The sequence below is a fragment of the Muntiacus reevesi genome, chromosome 6, assembly GCF_963930625.1.
Source record: "Muntiacus reevesi chromosome 6, mMunRee1.1, whole genome shotgun sequence".
In the NCBI taxonomy this organism is placed as follows: Eukaryota; Metazoa; Chordata; class Mammalia; order Artiodactyla; family Cervidae; genus Muntiacus; species Muntiacus reevesi.
In genome coordinates, this window is record NC_089254.1 from 94,465,380 (window position 1) to 94,484,777 (window position 19,398).

The 19,398-nt window shown below is 38.8% G+C and overlaps 1 protein-coding gene across 1 annotated transcript in view; it reads right to left on the bottom strand.

The window, feature by feature from the left end:
- Nucleotides 1–1,165: 1,165 nt before the first annotated feature.
- The window catches only part of MTPN (myotrophin), a 72,998-nt gene continuing 54,765 nt past the window's right edge, over nt 1,166–19,398 (bottom strand). Inside the window, exon 4 of the mRNA XM_065939084.1 lies at nt 1,166–4,379. Coding sequence (XP_065795156.1) covers nt 4,293–4,379 — 87 coding nt within the window. The 3' untranslated portion in view covers nt 1,166–4,292. The remainder of the gene's footprint in view (nt 4,380–19,398) is intronic.

A 19,398-nucleotide genomic window follows, 5' to 3' on the forward strand; every position in this document is an offset into this window, starting at 1 on the left:
CCATGGAAATACTGTCCACAGCGACTGGTGGGACATCCTTCAGGGAAAAATCCTAATGATGAAGGGTCATAGTTCAGCTGGTAAAGAATCAGCCTGCAGTGCAGGAGACCCCGGTTCAATTCCTAGGTTGGGAAGATCCCCTGGAGAAGGGATAGGCTTCCCACTCCAGTATTCTTGGGCTTCCCTTGTGACTCAGCTGGTAAAGAATCCGCCTGCAATGCAGGACACCTGGGTTCGATCCCTGGGTTGGAAAGATCCCCCAGAGGTGGGCATGGCAACCCACTCCAGTATTGTCTGGAGAATCCCCATGGACAGAGCACCCTGGCAGGCTACAGTCCATAGAGTTGCAGAGTCGGACACAACTAAGTGAATACACACATCATTCTTACCAGTGTTACATCTTTGGAACTGCTATTCTATCTTAATCAGACTTTTTACCCAGAATATTACTTCTAAGCTTATCTTAAAATTCTCTCAGGTGTCCAGTTTTGCTGTTGCATGTGTTAGCAGCTTCCGTTTACTTCCTCTCTAGGAAGCCACCCTTGATGACATCCTATTTAGAGGCTTTTTGATTGTTTTTCTCTTTATTGTCTTGTACAAACTCGTGTGCATTAGATTCACCTGGAAGGCTTATTGTAACAGATTGCTGGGCCTGGGCTGGACATTTCTATCAAGTTCCCAGGTTATGGTTGCTAGTCTAGGGACCACATTGTGAGAATAATTGGTCTTACAGAAAGAGGACAAAATCTAATATATTGTGATAAGTCTGATATATTGTGATAGTTCTGTGATAGCTTAAATAAGCGTATGAAAGTATTAAAGAGGTTTAGCTTGATACTATTCTAATACCTATTAAGCTCCTGACACTCTGATGTTTCCCAGTTACTGCCTGCTCATAGAAACTCAACACTGATTAGAGACAAACAGTGTGTACTGGGAAACTGACAGATGAGCAGAACCTCTCAATGAGATGAGTAGTAGAGTTTATTTCAATTAAATCTTTCCTAGTCTTATTTTCTTTCTAGAAGTGGAATAAAGGGGGGAAATTCAGATTAAAGTTTAAGGCAAAGTACTGATACACTTGTAAAGAAGACCAGAGGAGGAAGGTGATGACAACCCAAAGTAACCGAGGGAAGAGAAAAACGAAAAACCCTGACACGTTGGCTGTAGCACAATTCAAGTTTATTCCATTTGTTCTTGCAACACAAAACTTAAACACAGTATTATTTAGCATTCTGATGTACATGAACTAGGATAATATGAGAAACCCAACTGTGTCAAATGTATTACATTGTGGAAAAAATGAACTCAAATATATCAAAATGCACAAAGCACTAGTCTTCCTCCATTACTGCTTAGAAAGATATGATTGTTTCTCCATTTACAAAATAGAATCAGGACAATTTAAATTTTTTAAAATTTTGCATGCAAACACTGCAATTGCTTATGTAGGAGGGCACTCTCACCAGCTTCTTCTATACACAATCGAGTACACAATATTGCATGGAAGAAAACAGCAGCTTAGTTGAAGTTTTAGGGGAAAAAAATCAAATAAGTACATATAGATTTGAAATCCATTATTTGGGGGAAGGAAATCAATGAATGAAGGGCCTGCTTGCTGACAGCTTCCACCCATGGCATCCACCTACTTCTCCTTCGTGCCCCACTGGGTTTAGAAGGTGAGCTGTGCAGAGAACTACTGGGTCGATTCCAGTGCCGGAGCTGAACTCTAAGTCTCAAGACACCAGTCGGAAGCTGCAAGGGGGAATCTGTTAGGATACTAATGTAGACAGGTAAACCGCCTGTTTTCACTTGAAATAGTGCGTCTGAAAAGACTGACTTAATACAAAACTACAGAACATGCAAAATTTTTTTCTGAGATGTTAAATATTACTGCAGTGGCAAACAAAACTTACTTAACCTTTTACTAATGCATGTAGTACCAAAAAAGCAAACAAGGTTTTAGCTTTCTTTACTCAAAATACAAACATTAAGTGTTGTAAATTTCTCTGCCAAGTGGTTCAGAAATACATTATAAATAACCTAGTTAAAAAAAAAAAAAACCTCTAAACCATCTTGGTCAGTCTATTCTATGTTTATCTGTTATTTTCTCAAGCAACCGCTTCATAATTACGGGGTTTACAAAATGGCTGAGAAAGAAGAGGGAAGGCAAAGTAGCCTCTACTGCATTACAAGGAACACCAGGATAAACTGTACAAAGAATCACGTGGTCTCTGGACCAGGTGACTGAAGGAAGCAGACCAGGTTTAGGAATGATAGAACAGCACACTCTCTACAGTAGCCCACTACAGAAAACACTTGGAAAATAAAGGTGAAAACTGTGTAGAGAGTAAAAGTCGAGTCTTTTAAACAGCAGTATGCCAAGAAGCGAAAACAAAGATACCAGAACACCTTGTACGCTGATAGTACATACTGATAGAGTGCCCTCCATCTTCAGCGAGGATCACTGTGTTTCAGTTCAGTGATGTCATAAAGCACTAATTACTTAATTCTAATCCAACTCAAATAGCCTGCATCAAGACAGCAGAATTAGCCACAGGTATCAAAGTATTTAAACTAGTATTCTGTGATTGTTTACTTGGACACAGGAAAATTCCAGGGTTAAGCTAGTTTTAAGTGAAAAAGCCACAGGATAAAAAAAGGGTTCACTGGGGGAAAATACACACAAACAAACCCACACATCAACCAATCAGCAACTGGTCAGTAAAATTTGTTACTGGCCAGGCTGACTGTTCTTGATACTAGTTTAACCCTGCTGTAGGATGCTACATGGCCTTAAAAAATTGTCATTAATTCTTTACTAACCACAATCTGAATACAAGTCCCTAACCCACCCTCCCCCCACTTTTAAAAATTTGAGGTACATTCAATTATTGCATGACATGGCTAAGGAAAAACGCTAGTATTTTTAGTAAGCATATATGGATGGCAAGTCGAATGAATCTTATTTTATATGCAGGACAGCAAATTTAAGGGTATATGTTTTAATCAGCTGTACTGCTCAAGAAATAAACATTAGAAAATGTGTCTATTTTCTGCAGGTCAGAACACCATTTTAGGGCACTGTATTTTTAAAAATACAGAATAATTTGAAGGTGTCCCATTTTATGCAATGCATGAAAGAGAAAAGAAACAAAAATATATTAGGCAGGTGGGCTGGCATACATTCAGCAGAAGCCTACCAACAACTCTGGGAAACCTGGTGACATGCGTATTTTTAAGAGACGGGGTTAAACTGGTCCAGACAGTGGGTCTCACCCCGTGAAAGCTTTGGTGCAGTAAGTAATCAGCATCCAAGGTGGGTCTGCGAGAGGCTTTCCAAAGAATGCGCCTGATTCTCCAGACAGAACTGAGGCCAACCTACTCAGACAGCAAACGAAGAAGATCCATAGGTACTACGACAACTGTTCTCTCTTTATCTAACAGGCTTATGGCTATGATTCTATTTTTAAATCCCCTTTTACTACCAGCAGGAGTTGGAAAGTGTTTCAATGCTATATGTCTGAATCTAGAGGAGGAAAAAAAGAAAAATGCAGACTGGAATGATTTCTCCTTTAGACTTCCAAAATTTGAGATTTTATAAATAAAACTAGTCAGTTTTACCTAAAGATACATGAAATCCATGTGAAGGGGGAGAGGAAACCCAAAGTCCAGCCGTCCAGCAGCGGAGGAGTGTGCGCCCCCTCGCCTTAACCGAGCTCTCACGTAAAGCTGGAAGTCACCAGGGGAGATTTGGTCACCAACCACAGGCAGCGCTCCTAACTACGCCGGGAGATCCCCACTAGAGTGCATCTTAAGGCAGAAGGCTAGAGCGAGTTGCTTGTCTCAGCACCCTAAGTGTCGTCGCAGCAGCCACTACTGCTCACACAGACAGGGCTACCAAATGTAGAGTTGGCCTTGGTATAATCAGACCCTCCACACAATCTAATTAATAAGTTAGCTAGGGAGCTGAAAAGGTCAAATATTAACGGTATGTTTTGTCTTTGCTCTCCCATGGGTATCCGTTGTTTTTTTTAACTGGAAATGGAAAAGAGGCTGACCTGATCAGGAATCCTAGTAAAAGCCTGATCTTGTTTTTTCCTCTCCTCCCAAACATTGTTTTTTTTTTTTTTTTTCCTGGTAGTTTGATTTGTTATGAATTTCTCTCTCCCCTCACCCCTCTAAAAGTATTTTAGCTGAAGAAGCTGGCAGATAGAGAGTGACAGACAGACAGGCAGCAGTGTGAGGCCACAGGAGAGTCATTCTTCCAGAGCTGTTAGCCCAACCGTCCATCACTGAAGAAGGGCTTTGATTGCCTGGTTGTCAGTGGCTTCAAAGGCAGTCAGTCCATCGGGACCTTTCACAGACTTATCGGCACCCTGGAAAACACAGGAAAGAGCCTTTATCATTAAACGAGCCTACAACCAAGAGAAGAGAATGAAAGGCTAGATTACTTGGCACATGCAAAACTTCTTTGCTCCTGGAATCTGCTCCACTGAAGGAAAAGCCCCAAATAGTTGTCAAGGATACAGATTAAGCTGTAAAAATATCAGATTATTTTTCAGGCACTAGAAATATACAAACTACAAACACAACTTGCCAGTAACATAAATAAAAACCAGTCGTTGCCTATAATATCATACACTTTTTATTTGTAATACCCAACTAATATTTATAATACTCAACTAATTAAGTTTTAAATAGGAAGATCCCTGTGTGTAGTATATAATGAGGAGGGTGGGGAGCGAACACTTTTGCTTAAAAAAAAAAAAAGCATTACTGTGACAACATTTTCTTCTTTGCAACACTTTTTGGAGAGTGCATAAATATTACGCACAGATTTTATAATCTAGAACTTACAACTCTCTTAGGCAAATTCCTAAAGAACATGTATGATACTGGTCATTATACTTCCTAAAAACTGAGCAGTAAGTGACTGGAATGTGAGCCGGGAAAGGAGCAGGGTTCCTGCTCGACTCGAGAGAGATTCTTTGCAGCTTGCTCCCTTGTGCTTCACGAGGAGAGTGCTGTTCTGAACACTTTACTTGCAACACAGCACTTCAGTTTTGACAATGTGTACATATGCTTTGGTGTCTTGTTCTTATCCATCTTGCCTTGTTAGAATAAAAACTCAATGGAAGTAGAAATCTTACTCCTAGTGTCCACTACTCTGTCCCTAGTATTTAAACAGCTGCCTGGTGCATGGAAGGTGAACTTGCTCCCAAACCATGTCTGAACTCTAACTCCTGGTGAGAGCAACACTCCACCCTATTGAGCCTTCTCTGATAGCTCCAGCCCAACCGGTATGTATTCCCCAAACAACCTCTAGTGTCCTGTCTTCCTCCCATCGCCAAGTCTCACTCATTCTGTTTCTGAGGCCGATAGAACTGTCTTAACTTGGAGTACATGGTCCTGTAGAGACCAGTGTCAGTCAAATTCACCAGTCTCTCCTCCCATTCATCCTTCAATGTGCTAACCCTCTAGAATGTCTCACCATTCCTGAACCATTCCATATCTTTTTACATTGCTGGGTTCCATATGGAATGCCTTGCCCCCTTTCTATGGGAAACCCATTCGATCATTCAACAAGTATTTACTGAATGTCTGAGGTATAGACACTGTGTGGTGATTTAGTCGCTAAGTCGTGTCCGACTCTTGTGACCCCATGGACAGTAGCCAATCAGACTCCTCTCTCAATGGGATTTCCCAGGCGTTAAGGGGCTGGACAATCATACACTCTGCCAGTCTGGCTCGTGTGAGAGACAAACAAATGAACAAATATGATACACTGGGATGAGAACAAAAAGAGCACTTTGCACAGTGATGACTGGCCCATAAACCAGAATGGGATGAGGTAGGAGGGTGCAAGAGTCTTTCTGGATGAGGTAATGCTTGAGCTGGGTCTTGATGAGTAAAAGTACAAGCTGATTAGGTGAGCCAGGAAGGAGATGACAGAAATTCTAGCAAGTGTTAAAATTATCACAAAGTCCTCCTCATTACAAATATAAATGTTTGCTTTCTCATTTTCTAAGTGATTTTAACTGCATTATGAGACACACGGAACTTACAGTCAAGTGACAGAGAAATCTGCAAGTGAGAACTTCAGTGGCGAGCATGCCAGCACAGGTTAAGTGACAACAATTGGGTCAGTTGTATTCAAAACAAATTCTGTAAATTTTTTTTTTTTTTTTACTGAAGTATAGTTGAAAGACACTGCTGTGTCAATGACTGCTGTAAAGTGACTCAGTTATATGTATATACATTTTTTTCATATTCTTTTCCATTATGGTTTACGTAGGACCATATTGTTCACCATTCTATATATACCAGTTTGCATCTGCTAATCCCAAACTCCCAATCCATCCCTCTTCCATATCACTATCCCTTTGAACCACCAGTCTATTCTCTGTGTCCCTGTTTCTGTTTCACAGATAGGTTCATCTGTGTCATATTTTAGATTCCACATACAAGTGATATCATATGGTATTTCTTTCTCTTTTTGATTTACTTAGTATGATAATATTTAGGGCCATCCATGTTGCTGCAAATGGCATAATTTCACTCCTTTTATGGCTGAGTAGTATTCCATTGTATATATATGTACCACATCTTCATTCATCTGTTGATGGACATTTCGGTTGTTTCCATGTCTTGGCTACTGTAAACAGTGCTGCTGTGAACAGAGGGGTGCATGTATCTTTTTGAGAATTATAGTTTTGTCTGGCTATAAGGCCAGAAGTGGGACTGCTGGATCATATGGTGGTTCTATTTTTAACAAAACAATTATTTCTTATTCATATTGGTAACTGTTTTTATGACTAGCAACTGTAAACTGTAATTCTGCATTAACAAAAAGTCAAATATCACAGTGAATATCTGTTGCTTTTTAGCTGACAGAGTTCACTTCTCTTCTTTTGATAACAGAATCCTAAATTTCATTCTAGGGAGCCACTTGTCCCCATTGTGTGGACGGACTCCTCAAACTATAACTTAAGGTGCCAGGTACTTTTCTTGCCAACCATCAGAGCAGGACACTCACTTCTGGATTTTGCATCTTGACTGAAGAGAGCAAAAGAAAGGCAATAAGAAGTCAGAGCCTGTTTATTTCTGTGGCATCACCCAGAAGAGGCAGTAGAGAAGTCTCTCCTATCTTGAGTCTTACAGCTGGCATAGTTCTGGCCTCTTCTGAGCCTAGTACTCCAACTTTCCAACTGATTCTATGATTAGTCCAATTATCTTCTACTTGTTAGAGTCAAATTCTGCTATTTGCAACCCAAAAAATCTGGCTGATAAAAGTATTTAAAATTTTATATAAGCCATCTCTTTTTCCTAATTATAACACAAACTTATCACAGAACTCAAGAACACACACCAAAAAAGCCCCCATAATACTCATTATTCTATAAGCTAGATACAACTAACGTTAACATTTTAGTGTTTCTATCTACTCTTATGTCCTAAATATGCATGTGCATGTACCTCTTTTAAAATGAGTAACCATTAAGAGAAACAGAGTGATTCTTACACCACACAAAAGAAACTTTAAGATAAAGAAGTATTACCAGAGACAAAGAGGGACATTTCATATCATTAAAAGGCTTAATATCCAAAATTTAAAAAGAAAACCAAGAAAACAATTCCATTTATGATAACATCAAAAATAAATGTTAGGAATAAATTTAATAAACTCAAACCAGTTCTTCTAAAAGTGATAAAGCAGTTCTGTCAATGTGGAAAAAGATATTAAAATGATTTTTTGGTAGCTGACTGGAGAACTTAAGAATATCTGGCCTCATCCCTTCCTCGAGGAAATCATTTTCAATCAATTGTTATTAGTTCTAAGGATTGTTTCATGTCTCTAACTAATACACTCATGCCACTAGAGTTATTAACTTTAGATATTACCTTCTGATTCCCCGCTATACAGATGCGGCTCTAGCGCACTACCAGGTTCTACCCCAGATCTTCCCAATTTCGTATACTTAAAAATCACAGTTTTGTTTCTTTGCAAATTTGTAATGTACTTATTTAAACCTATGTTTCTTGTACCATCAATTCTGACAGTATCTCTGGCTTTGTAAGATGCTTTCTCTACTTTCCCATCCCTCCATTTCCTAAATTGACAGCTTTTCTATTTTGTCAAGATTAACCTTTATATTCTGTCAAAAATTGTGCTTATTGGTTGATTTTTCCGCCACAGTTGCCATACTGTAAATTATATCCCCAGGACTGACTTATAACTGGAAGTTTGTACCTTTTGACAACCTCCACTCATTTCTTGCCCCCAAATGAGTTTTGAGATTCATATGAATGAGATAATACAGTATTTGTCTTTCTCTAATATATCTCACTTAACACAATGCCCTCAAGGCCTCTCTATATTGTTTCAAGTGGCAGGATTTTAATAGCTGAATAATATTCCATTGCAGTGTTTATGTACACACACATATATTTTCTTTATTCACACATTTATTGATAGTCACTTAGGTTATCTTTAAGTCTTGGTCACAGTAAATAATGCTACAGTGAATACAAGGCACAGATATCTTTTTGAGTTAGGATTTTTGTTTCCTTCAGATAAACACCCAGTAAAACTGCTGGACCATATGGTAGTCCTATTTTTAATTTTCTGAGGCCCGTCCATACTGTTTTCCACAGAGGCTGCACCAACTTACACCCTGCCCATAGTGCACAAGAGTTCCCTTTTTTCCATATCCCTGCCAACACTTACTGTTTCTTATATCTGTGATAACAGCCATTCTAATAGGTATGAGGTGACAATTCATTGTGGTTTTGATTTCTATTTCCCTGGTGATTACTAATGTTGAAAGAAAGAAAAGTGAAGTCGCTCAGTCGTGTCCGACTCTTTGCAACCCCATGGACTGTAAGCCTACCTGGCTCCTCCGTTTATGGAATTTTCCAGGCAAGAATACTGGAATGGTTTGCTATTTCCTTCTCCATGGGATCTTCTCGACCCAGGGATTGAACCTGGGTCTCCCGCATTGCAGGCAGACGCTTTACCATCTGAGCCACCAGGGAAGCTAATGTTGAGGAACCTTTTAATGTACCTGCTGGCCATCTGTATATCTTTTGTAAAAATGTCTATTCAGATCCTCTATCCATTTTAAAATCAGATTTTTTTAACTGAGTTTTTTTCCTGTTGAGTTATGTGAATATTTTATGTTTTGAGTATTAAACCCTTATCATTAATATGATTTGCAAATAATTCTGTCCCATTCTATAGGTTGCCCTTTCATCTTGTTGATGGTTTCTTTCGTTTTTGGTGCCAAATTCAAACACTTATCACCAAAATGAATGGCAAGGAGCTTATCATCCATGTTTTTTTCCCTCGAAGTTCCATGGTTTCAGTTCTTAAAGTCTTTAATCCATTTTGAGTCAATTTTTGTGTGTGGTGTAAGATAGTGGTCCAGTTTCATTCTTTTGCATATACCTGTCCATTTTTCAATATCATTAATTGACCACACTGTCCTTTCCCTATTGTATATTCTTAGCTGCTTTATGGAAAATTAGTTGACTGTGTGTGTATCAGTTCAGTTCAGTCTCTCAGTCGTGTCTGACTCTTTGTGACCCCATGGACTACAGCCCGCCAGGCCTCCCTGTCCATCACCAACTCCCAGAGTTTACTCAAACTCATGTCCATTGAGTGGGTGATACCATCCAGCCATCTCATCCTCTGTCATCCCCTTCTCCTCCCGCCTTCAATCTTTTCCAATGAGTTGGTTCTTCGCATCAGGTGGCCAAAGTATTGCAGCTTCAGCTTCAGTCCTTCCAATGAATATTCAGGACTGATTTCCTTTAGGATGGACTGGTTGGATCTTCTTGCAGTCCAAGGGACTCTCAGAAGTCTTCTCCAACACCACATTCAAAAGCATCAATTCTTTGGTGCTCAGCTTTCTTCAAGGTCCAACTCTCACATCCACACATGACTACTGGAAAAAACAGAGCTTTGACTAGATGGACCTTTGTTGGCAAAGTAATGTCTCTGCTTTTTAATATGCTGTCTAGGTTGGTCATAACTTTTCTTCCAAGGAGTATCTTTTAATTTCATATATATACACAGGTTTATTTTTGGGTTCTCTATTTTCTGTTCCATCGATCTATACCTGGTTTTATGTCAATACTGTACTGAGTCTCGTGCATGTATGCTCAGTCACGTCCGACTCTTTGTGACCCCAAAGACATAGCCCACCAGGCTCCTCTGTCCATAGAATTTCCCAGGCAAGAATACTGGAGTGGGTTGGCATTTCCTACTCTTCATGACTCAGGGAATGAACTCACATCTCCTGTGTCTCCTGCATCAGCAGGGAGATTCTTTACCACTGGACCACCTGGGAAGCAATTTTGCTTCCTACATATTTGTAATATAGTTTGAAATCAGGAAGTGTGACACCGCTAGCTTTGTTCTTTTTTTCTCAAGATTGCTTTGAGTATTCAGCATTTGCTGTGGTTCCGTACAAATTTTAGCACTGTTTAATCTAGAAAAATTGCCATTGGAATTCTGATAGAAATGGCATTAAAGCTTCTTTGGGCAGTATGGACATTTTAACAATATTAATTCTGCCAATGCATGAGCACAGAGTATCTTTCCATTTATTTGCATCTTCTGCAATATATTTCATCAATGTAATTTTCAGCATATGAACAAGTCTTTTGCCTTCTTGGTTAAATTTACTCCTAGGTATTTTATTCTTTTTGATGCAATTATTTTAAGTGGAACTTAAATTCTCTTATAATTTGTTATTAGTATATAGAAACACAACTGATTTTTGGATATTGGTTTTATATCCTGATACTTAACTTGAATTAGGTGAATAGTTCTAACAGTTATTTTAGTGGAGTCTTTAGGGTTTTCTATAATATATGTTGTGTCATCAGCAAATAGAGAACATTTTACTTCTTCCCTTCCAATTTGGATACCTTTTATTTCTTTTCTTCTCTAACCACTCTGGCTAGGGACTTCCAGTACTATGTTAAATACGTGGTGTGAGTGGGCATCCTCATCTTGTTCATTACCTTAGAGGAAAAGCTTTGTTTTTCACAGTTGAGTATGATATACAGGTTGTGATCATAATACAGCCTTTATTATGCTGTGGTATATTCCCTCTCCATCTGGTTTACTGAGTGTTTTCATTATGAATTAATGTTAAATTATGTCAATGCTTTTTCTGTATCTACTGAAATAATCGTATGATTTTTATCCTTCATTGTTATTGCATTATATCACAATGATAGATTTGCAGATTCTGAATCATCCTTGTGTCCCTGGAATAATCTGATCATGGAACATGAACCTTTTAATATACTGGTGAGTTTGGTTTGCTGACATTTCGTTGAAGATTTCTGTATCTATGTTCATCAGTGATACTGGCCTGCAATTTTCTTGTGGCATCCTTGTCTGGTTTTAGATGGGGAAATGCTGGCCTTGTAAAATGAGATTGGAAGTGGTCCCATCTGTACTGATGTTTTTGGGAAGAGTTTGAGAAGGACTGATATTAATGCTTCTTTAAATGTTTGGTAGAACTCACTAGTAAAGCTATCTGGTTCTGAATACTAATAGATTTTACAGTTAAAATATAAAAACAATGCTTAAATTACTTCTGGGTAGACAAAGATGCCACACAAAAAAAGAAAACTACAGGCCAATATCACTGATGAACATAGATGCAAAAATCCTCAACAAAATTCTAGTAAACAGAATCCAACAACATATTAAAAAGATCATACATCATGACCAAGTGGGCTTTATCCCAGGAATACAAGGATTCTTCAATATTTGCAAATCAATCAATGTGATACACCACATTAACAAACTGAAAGATAAAAACCACATGATTATTTCAACAGATGCAGAGAAAGCCTTTGACAAAATTCAACACTGATTTATGATTAAAAATTCCTCAGAAAGCAGGCACAGAAGGAAAATACCTCAACATAATAAAAGCCATATATGATAAACCCACAACAAACATTACCTCAATGGTGAAAAACTGAAACCAAAGAATTATCTCAAAAATATACAAGCAGCTCAATACCAGAAAAATAAATGACCCAATCAAAAAATGGGCCAAAGAACTAAACAGACATTTCTCCAAAGAAGACATACAGATGGCTCAAAAACACATGAAAAGATGCTCAACATCACTCATTATCAGAGAAATGCAAATCAAAACCACAATGAGGTACCATCTCATGCCGGTCAGAATGGCTGCCATCAAAAAGTCTACAAACAATAAATGCTGGAAAGGGTGTGGAGAAAAGAGAACCCTCTTACACTGTTGGTGGGAATGCAAACTTGTACAGACACTATGGAGAACAGTGTGGAGATTCCTTAAAAAACTGGAAATAGAACTGCCATATGGCCCAGCGATCCCACTCCTGGGCATACACACCAAGGAAACCAGAATTGAAAGAGACACATGTACCCCAGTGTTCACTGCAGCACTGTTTACAATAGATAGGACATGGAAGCAACCTAGATGTCCATTGGCAGACAAATGAATAAGAAAGTTGTGGTACAGAAAGTTGTGGTACATACACACAATGGAATATTACTCAGCTATTAAAAAGAATGCATTTGAATCCATTCTAATGAGGTGGATGAAACTGGGGCCTAGTATACAGACTGAAATCAGAAAGAAAAACACCAATACAGTATATTAACACATATATGGAATTTAGAAAGATGGTAGCGACAACCCTATATGTAAGACAGCAAAACAGACACAGATATAAAGAACAGACTTTTGGAATCTGTGGGAGAAGGTGAGGGTGGGGTGATTTGAGAGAACAGCATTGAAACATGTATATTACCATATGTGAAATAGATGATCAGTCTAAGTTTGATGCATGAAACAGGGCAGGCACTCAAAGCTGGTGCACTGGGACAACCCAGAGGGATGGGATGGGGAGGGAGGGAGGTTCGAGATGGGGGACACATGTATGGCAAAAAACCACCACAATACTGTACAGTAATTAGCCTCCAATTAAAATAAATGTAATTAAAAAAAATTACTTCTGGGTAAACACTGCTCACTGTGGCACCTGGCAGACTACTAAGATTAGTTTTGCTTCTACTGTTCCAGTATCAAAACCCTGTGCACCCCTCTTCAATGACAGAATCGGGATATCCACAGCTGAGTTTTTCCTCAGTCCTATTCGTTCATTTACAAATAACAACTCTTGATCCTATTTGTTCCAGTTTGCCTAAACTGCTGTAAGAGAGACTAAAACACAATGGATTAAACTAAGTTAACTTATTTCTCTCTCACAGAACAATAATGCTTAGTGTGCTCACCTCCACATCTGCTTCCAGCCTGCTGGATGTGGGCATGAAAGTCCATGGCAAGTGGCCTCATACTTTAGGTGATGATCTAGAAATGGCACACATCATCTGTGCACACCCCATCGGACCAAACTTAGACACAAAGCCCCAGCCACTGCAAGGCAAACTGAGATAAAAGGACTAGCTGGGCTGCCACGTATGCACCAAGTTAAAACATGAAGGTTCTCTTTTTAAAAGGAAGAGTAAGGACTGGACATGAAAGGCAATTTGCACCCTAACCTATGCTGTCCTGAAAATACTCTGGAATATTATCTCCAAATTCTGTCTAGCCTGCCTCTCCTCCTTACTCCTTCCACCCCACCCTCCTCCCCTTTACTTTCTCTCAACTTTATTTAAATGCTGGATTCTCCATGGTTCTGGTTTTTGGCAGGCATCTTCACCACTTGCTCAGTATGCTTTTGCCTGATCTCATCCACATCATGATTAAACTTCTGACTTATATATTCATTTTGAACATCTATCCTGATCTTTAAGGCCTTCCCCCCCACTCACACACACTGAGACTTACCTACTTTGGTCCCAGAAATACTATAAATGGAGCCTTTCCTAAAGTGAATCCATAATGTTTCCTAACAAACTTATTTCTTCATCTGGAGTATTCTCTATCATGTTAAATGTGGAGATCCTATGCAGTTTTTGTTTTGTTTTTTTTTTTTTTTTGCTTACTTCACATGTAATCAGTCACTAAGTCTTTAGATAATAATGTTCTTAAAATTTCTCACCTATCCTTGCTACTATCTCCATTCAGTATTTTCATATGTAAATTCTAATACAATAGTTTCTTTTTTCAATTTTCATGCTACTCCAATTCAGACTCCATACATCTGTTGGGTGATCTTTGTAAAATTCCAGTCTGATCGTAATACTCACCTACATAAACGCCTTTAATGGTATCCTCGCAGAAGAAAGCAAGATAAATCACATGATACATAAGGTATAATCCGCTTACTACCCACCTCTTTAGTCATGTTTCTTGCTAAATCCCATGTTGCAGCTGTGCTGAACAACTTCCCTTACCCTAGCGCATTAACACATCAGGTCTCTCTTGCCTCTGTGACTTTTCTCACACTAATGCTTCTGCTTTGAAAGGTAATCCAGTTCTCTATTAGATTCCTGGACACTAAGTTTTGAGGACTCAAGCGTCAACTGCTTTTTGAAGCTACATTTGTGTTCCCTGAAGTTGTAATGACATTCTTATTTATATCACACTAGCCTTTGACTCCCAGCACATGTGACCTCTCCTTCCTTTAGATCCCTGCTGTTACATATAAACTCCTGCCACAACAATCACAATATGTTAATGCCCTTGTTTTACATTTTACCAAATAGGTTGACAGCAGTACTAAGCTTAACAGTCTCTAAATTCACAAAGCCTTGCACAGTGTCTAACAGGCAATAAAATGATACTATATAAATGCTTTTAAAATTAATTGATATAGACTATTACTATATATAATGACAGACTAGATCAGAACTAGGTTCCTCTGCTTACATTTACAGCATGATTCAGGTTGTGGTCAAGTTTCCTGGAGGATGAGAAGGCTGCTATGGCCAAGTTAAGTGGCCTCAGCAGAAAGAGAGATCATTTGTCATTTAGGGAGTAAAAAACGTTTAAGGCCTCATAAGAAATTCCTTGATTTTCAGAAGTTACAGCTTTAGATAATCACACATTATTTTTTAAACCTTGTATTTTGTATTCGGGTGCAGCCGATAACAAACAATGTTGTGTCAGTTCAGGTGAGCAGGGAGACTCAGTCACACACGCACACGCATCCATTCTCACAGAGCTCGCCTGGCGCCCAGGCCGGGTAACACAGCAGGGTTCCCTGTGCTGTGAGGTCGGTCCTTGGCGGTTATCCATTTTATTGTAGCGATGTGTACATGTCCATCCCAAACCGACCCTCTCCCCACCGCCCTGTCCACCATAAGATCGTCCTCAAAGTCTGTGAGTCTGCTTTGTACGTAAGTTCATTTGTATCATTTCGTTTTAGATTCCACATATAGTGGATATCATATGCTATTTCACCTCCTCTGCCTGACTTAAAAGTTCACTCAGTATGACATTCTCTAGGTACGTCCATGTTGCTGCAAATGGTATTATTTGACAGTAAGTCATTGACTATGGGAAATGTTTTAAAAAAATTAAAGTCATACTATCTCTGCCCTTGAACAGAATAGCTTACAATGTAGCCAAAAGATAAGGTATGCTGGCATGAATCAACAAGAGGTATCTTTATCTACTACTTACTTCAGAGAGCCTAATTCTGTTTTATACCATCAGTTCTTAATCTGGACAAACAGGTCAAAAAAAACTGGATTAGTAACATTTTAAGAATGACGTTCTTAAACTTGTACTGAGGTTATCTGACATTATATTGACAAAAGGCTTTTGTGGTGAAGATAATTATAACTATGCTGATCAACTGTTTGAAACACAGCTGCTTAGTATTCTATGAAAAATTTATCAATTAATTAAAAAATTAGCATTTAGATACAGATACACACACAACACTTCGGTGGATGTTTCTTTGTATGTTGCTAGACACTGTTTTACAACCTTAGAATATAACCACTGATTATAGAATAACCACTATATAACCACTAAATAAAAACTTAGCAACCATGGTTTGATATATTCAACTCACTTTTGGAAAGAAAGTGGGTCAGAATCAAATACAAAATGAATGCCTGAATGAATGTATCTGGTATTAAATGTCCCACAGGACTCTTAAAATGTAAAGGAACAAAGCAATTCTTTGTCCTCTCCCTTTAAACCACTCGACTAACTCTTATTCAACTGTTATTCTGTGTGAAGCCCTTCTGGAATTTTCCAGACAGTGAGTGGCTTGGCTTCTCTCCTCCTGTATGCAAGGGCATGTTGCTGACCACACTTCAAGGCAGACACTGTAGCTTGGCTTATCTAAAGTCTAGTACAACCCCCCTTTTTCCTGTGCTTTCCTCCCCTACAGACGCTGAGAAGAAACTGAATCCCCAGACTCCCTTAAAGCTGTAAGTGGCCGTCTGGCACAGAGCTGGCCTCTGCTGTGGACAGCTTTCTTTCTCCATAAAGCCCCAGGGACGAGAGAATCCTTAGTCGCCTTGAGACAGTAAGGACTAGGGAAGACAGGGGAGAAGAGAGAGTGAGTGCTGAGGACAAGGGCAGCCAGTCACTCAGTCTTGGACTGTCACACCTTCAGGTCACTTTTTCTTTGAGATACAAGTGACACAGAACATGACACTAGGTGTACAATATGATGATTTGATATATGGATATGCTGCAAAATGATTACCACAATAAGACTAGTCAACATCTATCACTACACAGAGTTACAAAATCTTTTTTTCTTAGGATGAGAACTTGTAAGATTTACTCTTAACAACTTTCAGATGTGAAATACAGTATTGTTAACTATAGTTCCCATGTTGTATGTTACATCCCCAGGACTTATTTATCTGATAATTGTAAGCTTGTGCCTTTTGAACCCTCCCACCTCTGGCAACCATCAACATAATCTGTTCTCTGTATTTGTGAATTTTTAGATTCCACACGTAGTAAGATCATATGGTATTTTTCTCTGTCTGACTTATGTCATTCAGCATAATGCCTTCAAGGTCCATGTTGTCACAAATGGAAAGGATATAATGTACAATACAGGGAATATAGCCAATATTTTATAATAATTATAAATGGAATATAACCTTTAAAAAATTGTGAATCACTGGATGGACCTAGAGATTATCCTAAATAAAGCAAGTCAAAGACAAACATTATATGGTATCACTTACATGTGGAATCTGAAAATCAGTACAAATGAACTTACATATAAAACAAAACGACTCACAGACACAGAAAAAAATCTGTGGTTACCAAAGGGTTACAGGGATACACTGTAACAGATGTACACTGCCATATATGAACAAGGGTTTACTGTACAGCACAGGGAACTATACTCAGTTAATAACCTATAAAGGAAAAGATTTTAAAAAGAACAGATATACATACATGTATAACCACATCACTTTCCTGTACACATGAAACCCAGTATTGTGAATCAACTATACGTCAATTTAAAGAAATATACTATACACCTGTAACTTACACAACACCGTGCAGCTACACTTCAAAAAAAACCCCAAAAAAACCAAGCAGATAGTGTGGACCAGGGACATACTGAACCTGACTGAATCCCAGTTCTACCCCAAAGTAGCTGTGTAACTTTGGCAAGTTCCTTAACCTCTCTGCAGAGGTTTTATCTGCTTTACAATCTGTAAATAAGGCTTCCCTGGTAGCTCAGGCTGTAAAGCGTTCTACCTACAGTGCAGGAGACCTGGGTTCGGTCCCTGGAGAAGGGAGTGGTATTCTTGCCCACCCCCCAAAACAATCTGTAAATAAAATGGTAAGGCTTACATGATCTCTGCAGAAAGTCCTACATCAAAAAATTCTGTTATTCTCTCTTAAAAATAAGAATTAAACAGTGGACTATTATTCAGTCATAAAAAGGGGAAGCCACTTTCTTGTTTAAATCTCTGTAGCAGGAGTTTTGTTACAGTTGAACTCCACTTCTCTTAGAGGATTTGTCGCAGTCTTTAATTATTTGCTAACTGTGCTTTATTGGCTGTGAAGTCACAGGTGGTGGTTTAGTCGCTAAGTCATGTTTGACTCAGACAATCGCGTGGACTGTAGCCTCTCAGGCTCCCCTGTCCATTGGATCCTCCAGGCAAGAATGCTGGAGTGGGTTGCCATTTCCTTATCCAGGGGATCTTCTCAACCCAGGAATTGAACCCGGGGAAGTCATAGGACCAGGTGTTAAATCTTGCTTTGCTAACTTCAGGGCCGTGCACCCCGTCTGCCTCTCTAAACAGTGTGCTAAACAAGCAACAGGAAATGGCATGTATGAACGACAATACTTGCGAGGACTTCTAATTTATGTGGTGGGCTGTGTTGCTATTTTAACCTTTTAGTTTGAAAAAAATAAAAAACTGATTCTTATAACCTCGATTAACTCTTAAAGAGAAAAGTAGCCACCCCAACCTATTTACATAACAAAACCTAACAAATGAAGCCCCTCTCCACCCCAGGAGCAATGAGTCATTCTACGTTTCACTGTACTTCTCATTTGGAGACAGTGACTACAGTTCATTTTCAGGTGCATATATAATGGTCTTGGATTTGTTCTTATGTAACAGCTCTGGTGCTAAAGTGGTTGGGCTTGCATCCTCATTCTCCTCCTAACGAGCTGTGCGATCCTGGGAAAGCTTCCCAAACTTGGTGCCTCAGTTTCCCCACTCGTAAAATGGGGGATTAAAAATCGTACCCACATCATGGGATTACTGTGAAGATTAAATGAATCAATATACGTAAAGCACTTAAATGACATTTCTTAGGTATAAGTACTATTTTAACTAGGAGTTAATTCATTTACCTTCCCATCAACTCTATGTGGTAAGTACTAGCCCCATGTCTCAGAAGAGAACACTCAGGCTGAGAGGATGAGGAATCTATTTAAAGCCACAAAGTTATTAAAAAGAACTAAGAGCCAAACTTGGAGGTGTGTCACATCACAGCACACACTTTATGTCACTGACAAACTATCTAAAATAATGATGCACTTCAGTCTGGAAGAGCTAAACAGGTAAAAAAACAAAAAGCTTACAAAGGACATACTTGTGGATGAGATCTGTAAGGTGTATCAAAACCGGTATAACAACTGGTTTCTACAGTATCTGGGGGGTACTTTTCTAGCTATATCAAGCCTGCTAGTTCTTTCCTCATGCAGTTTCTTAAAATAAGGCAATTCAGAAAAGGTATTGCTCAGTTCTTTGTAGGTCACTAGTCCTAAAATTTTTTTGAAACTAAACTTGCCCATGTTACATGGAAAAGAACTTTGGGGGTTAAAGCAATAATCATAATATGTGTGCTTTGAGAATATGCGAAACTGTTTAGATTTTACCAGGAGTGGAATAGTGAGTAATTTGAGTAAAACAATGTTTGTATCTACCACACATCTACTTGTTTAAGCTGAAAAGGGGTTGAC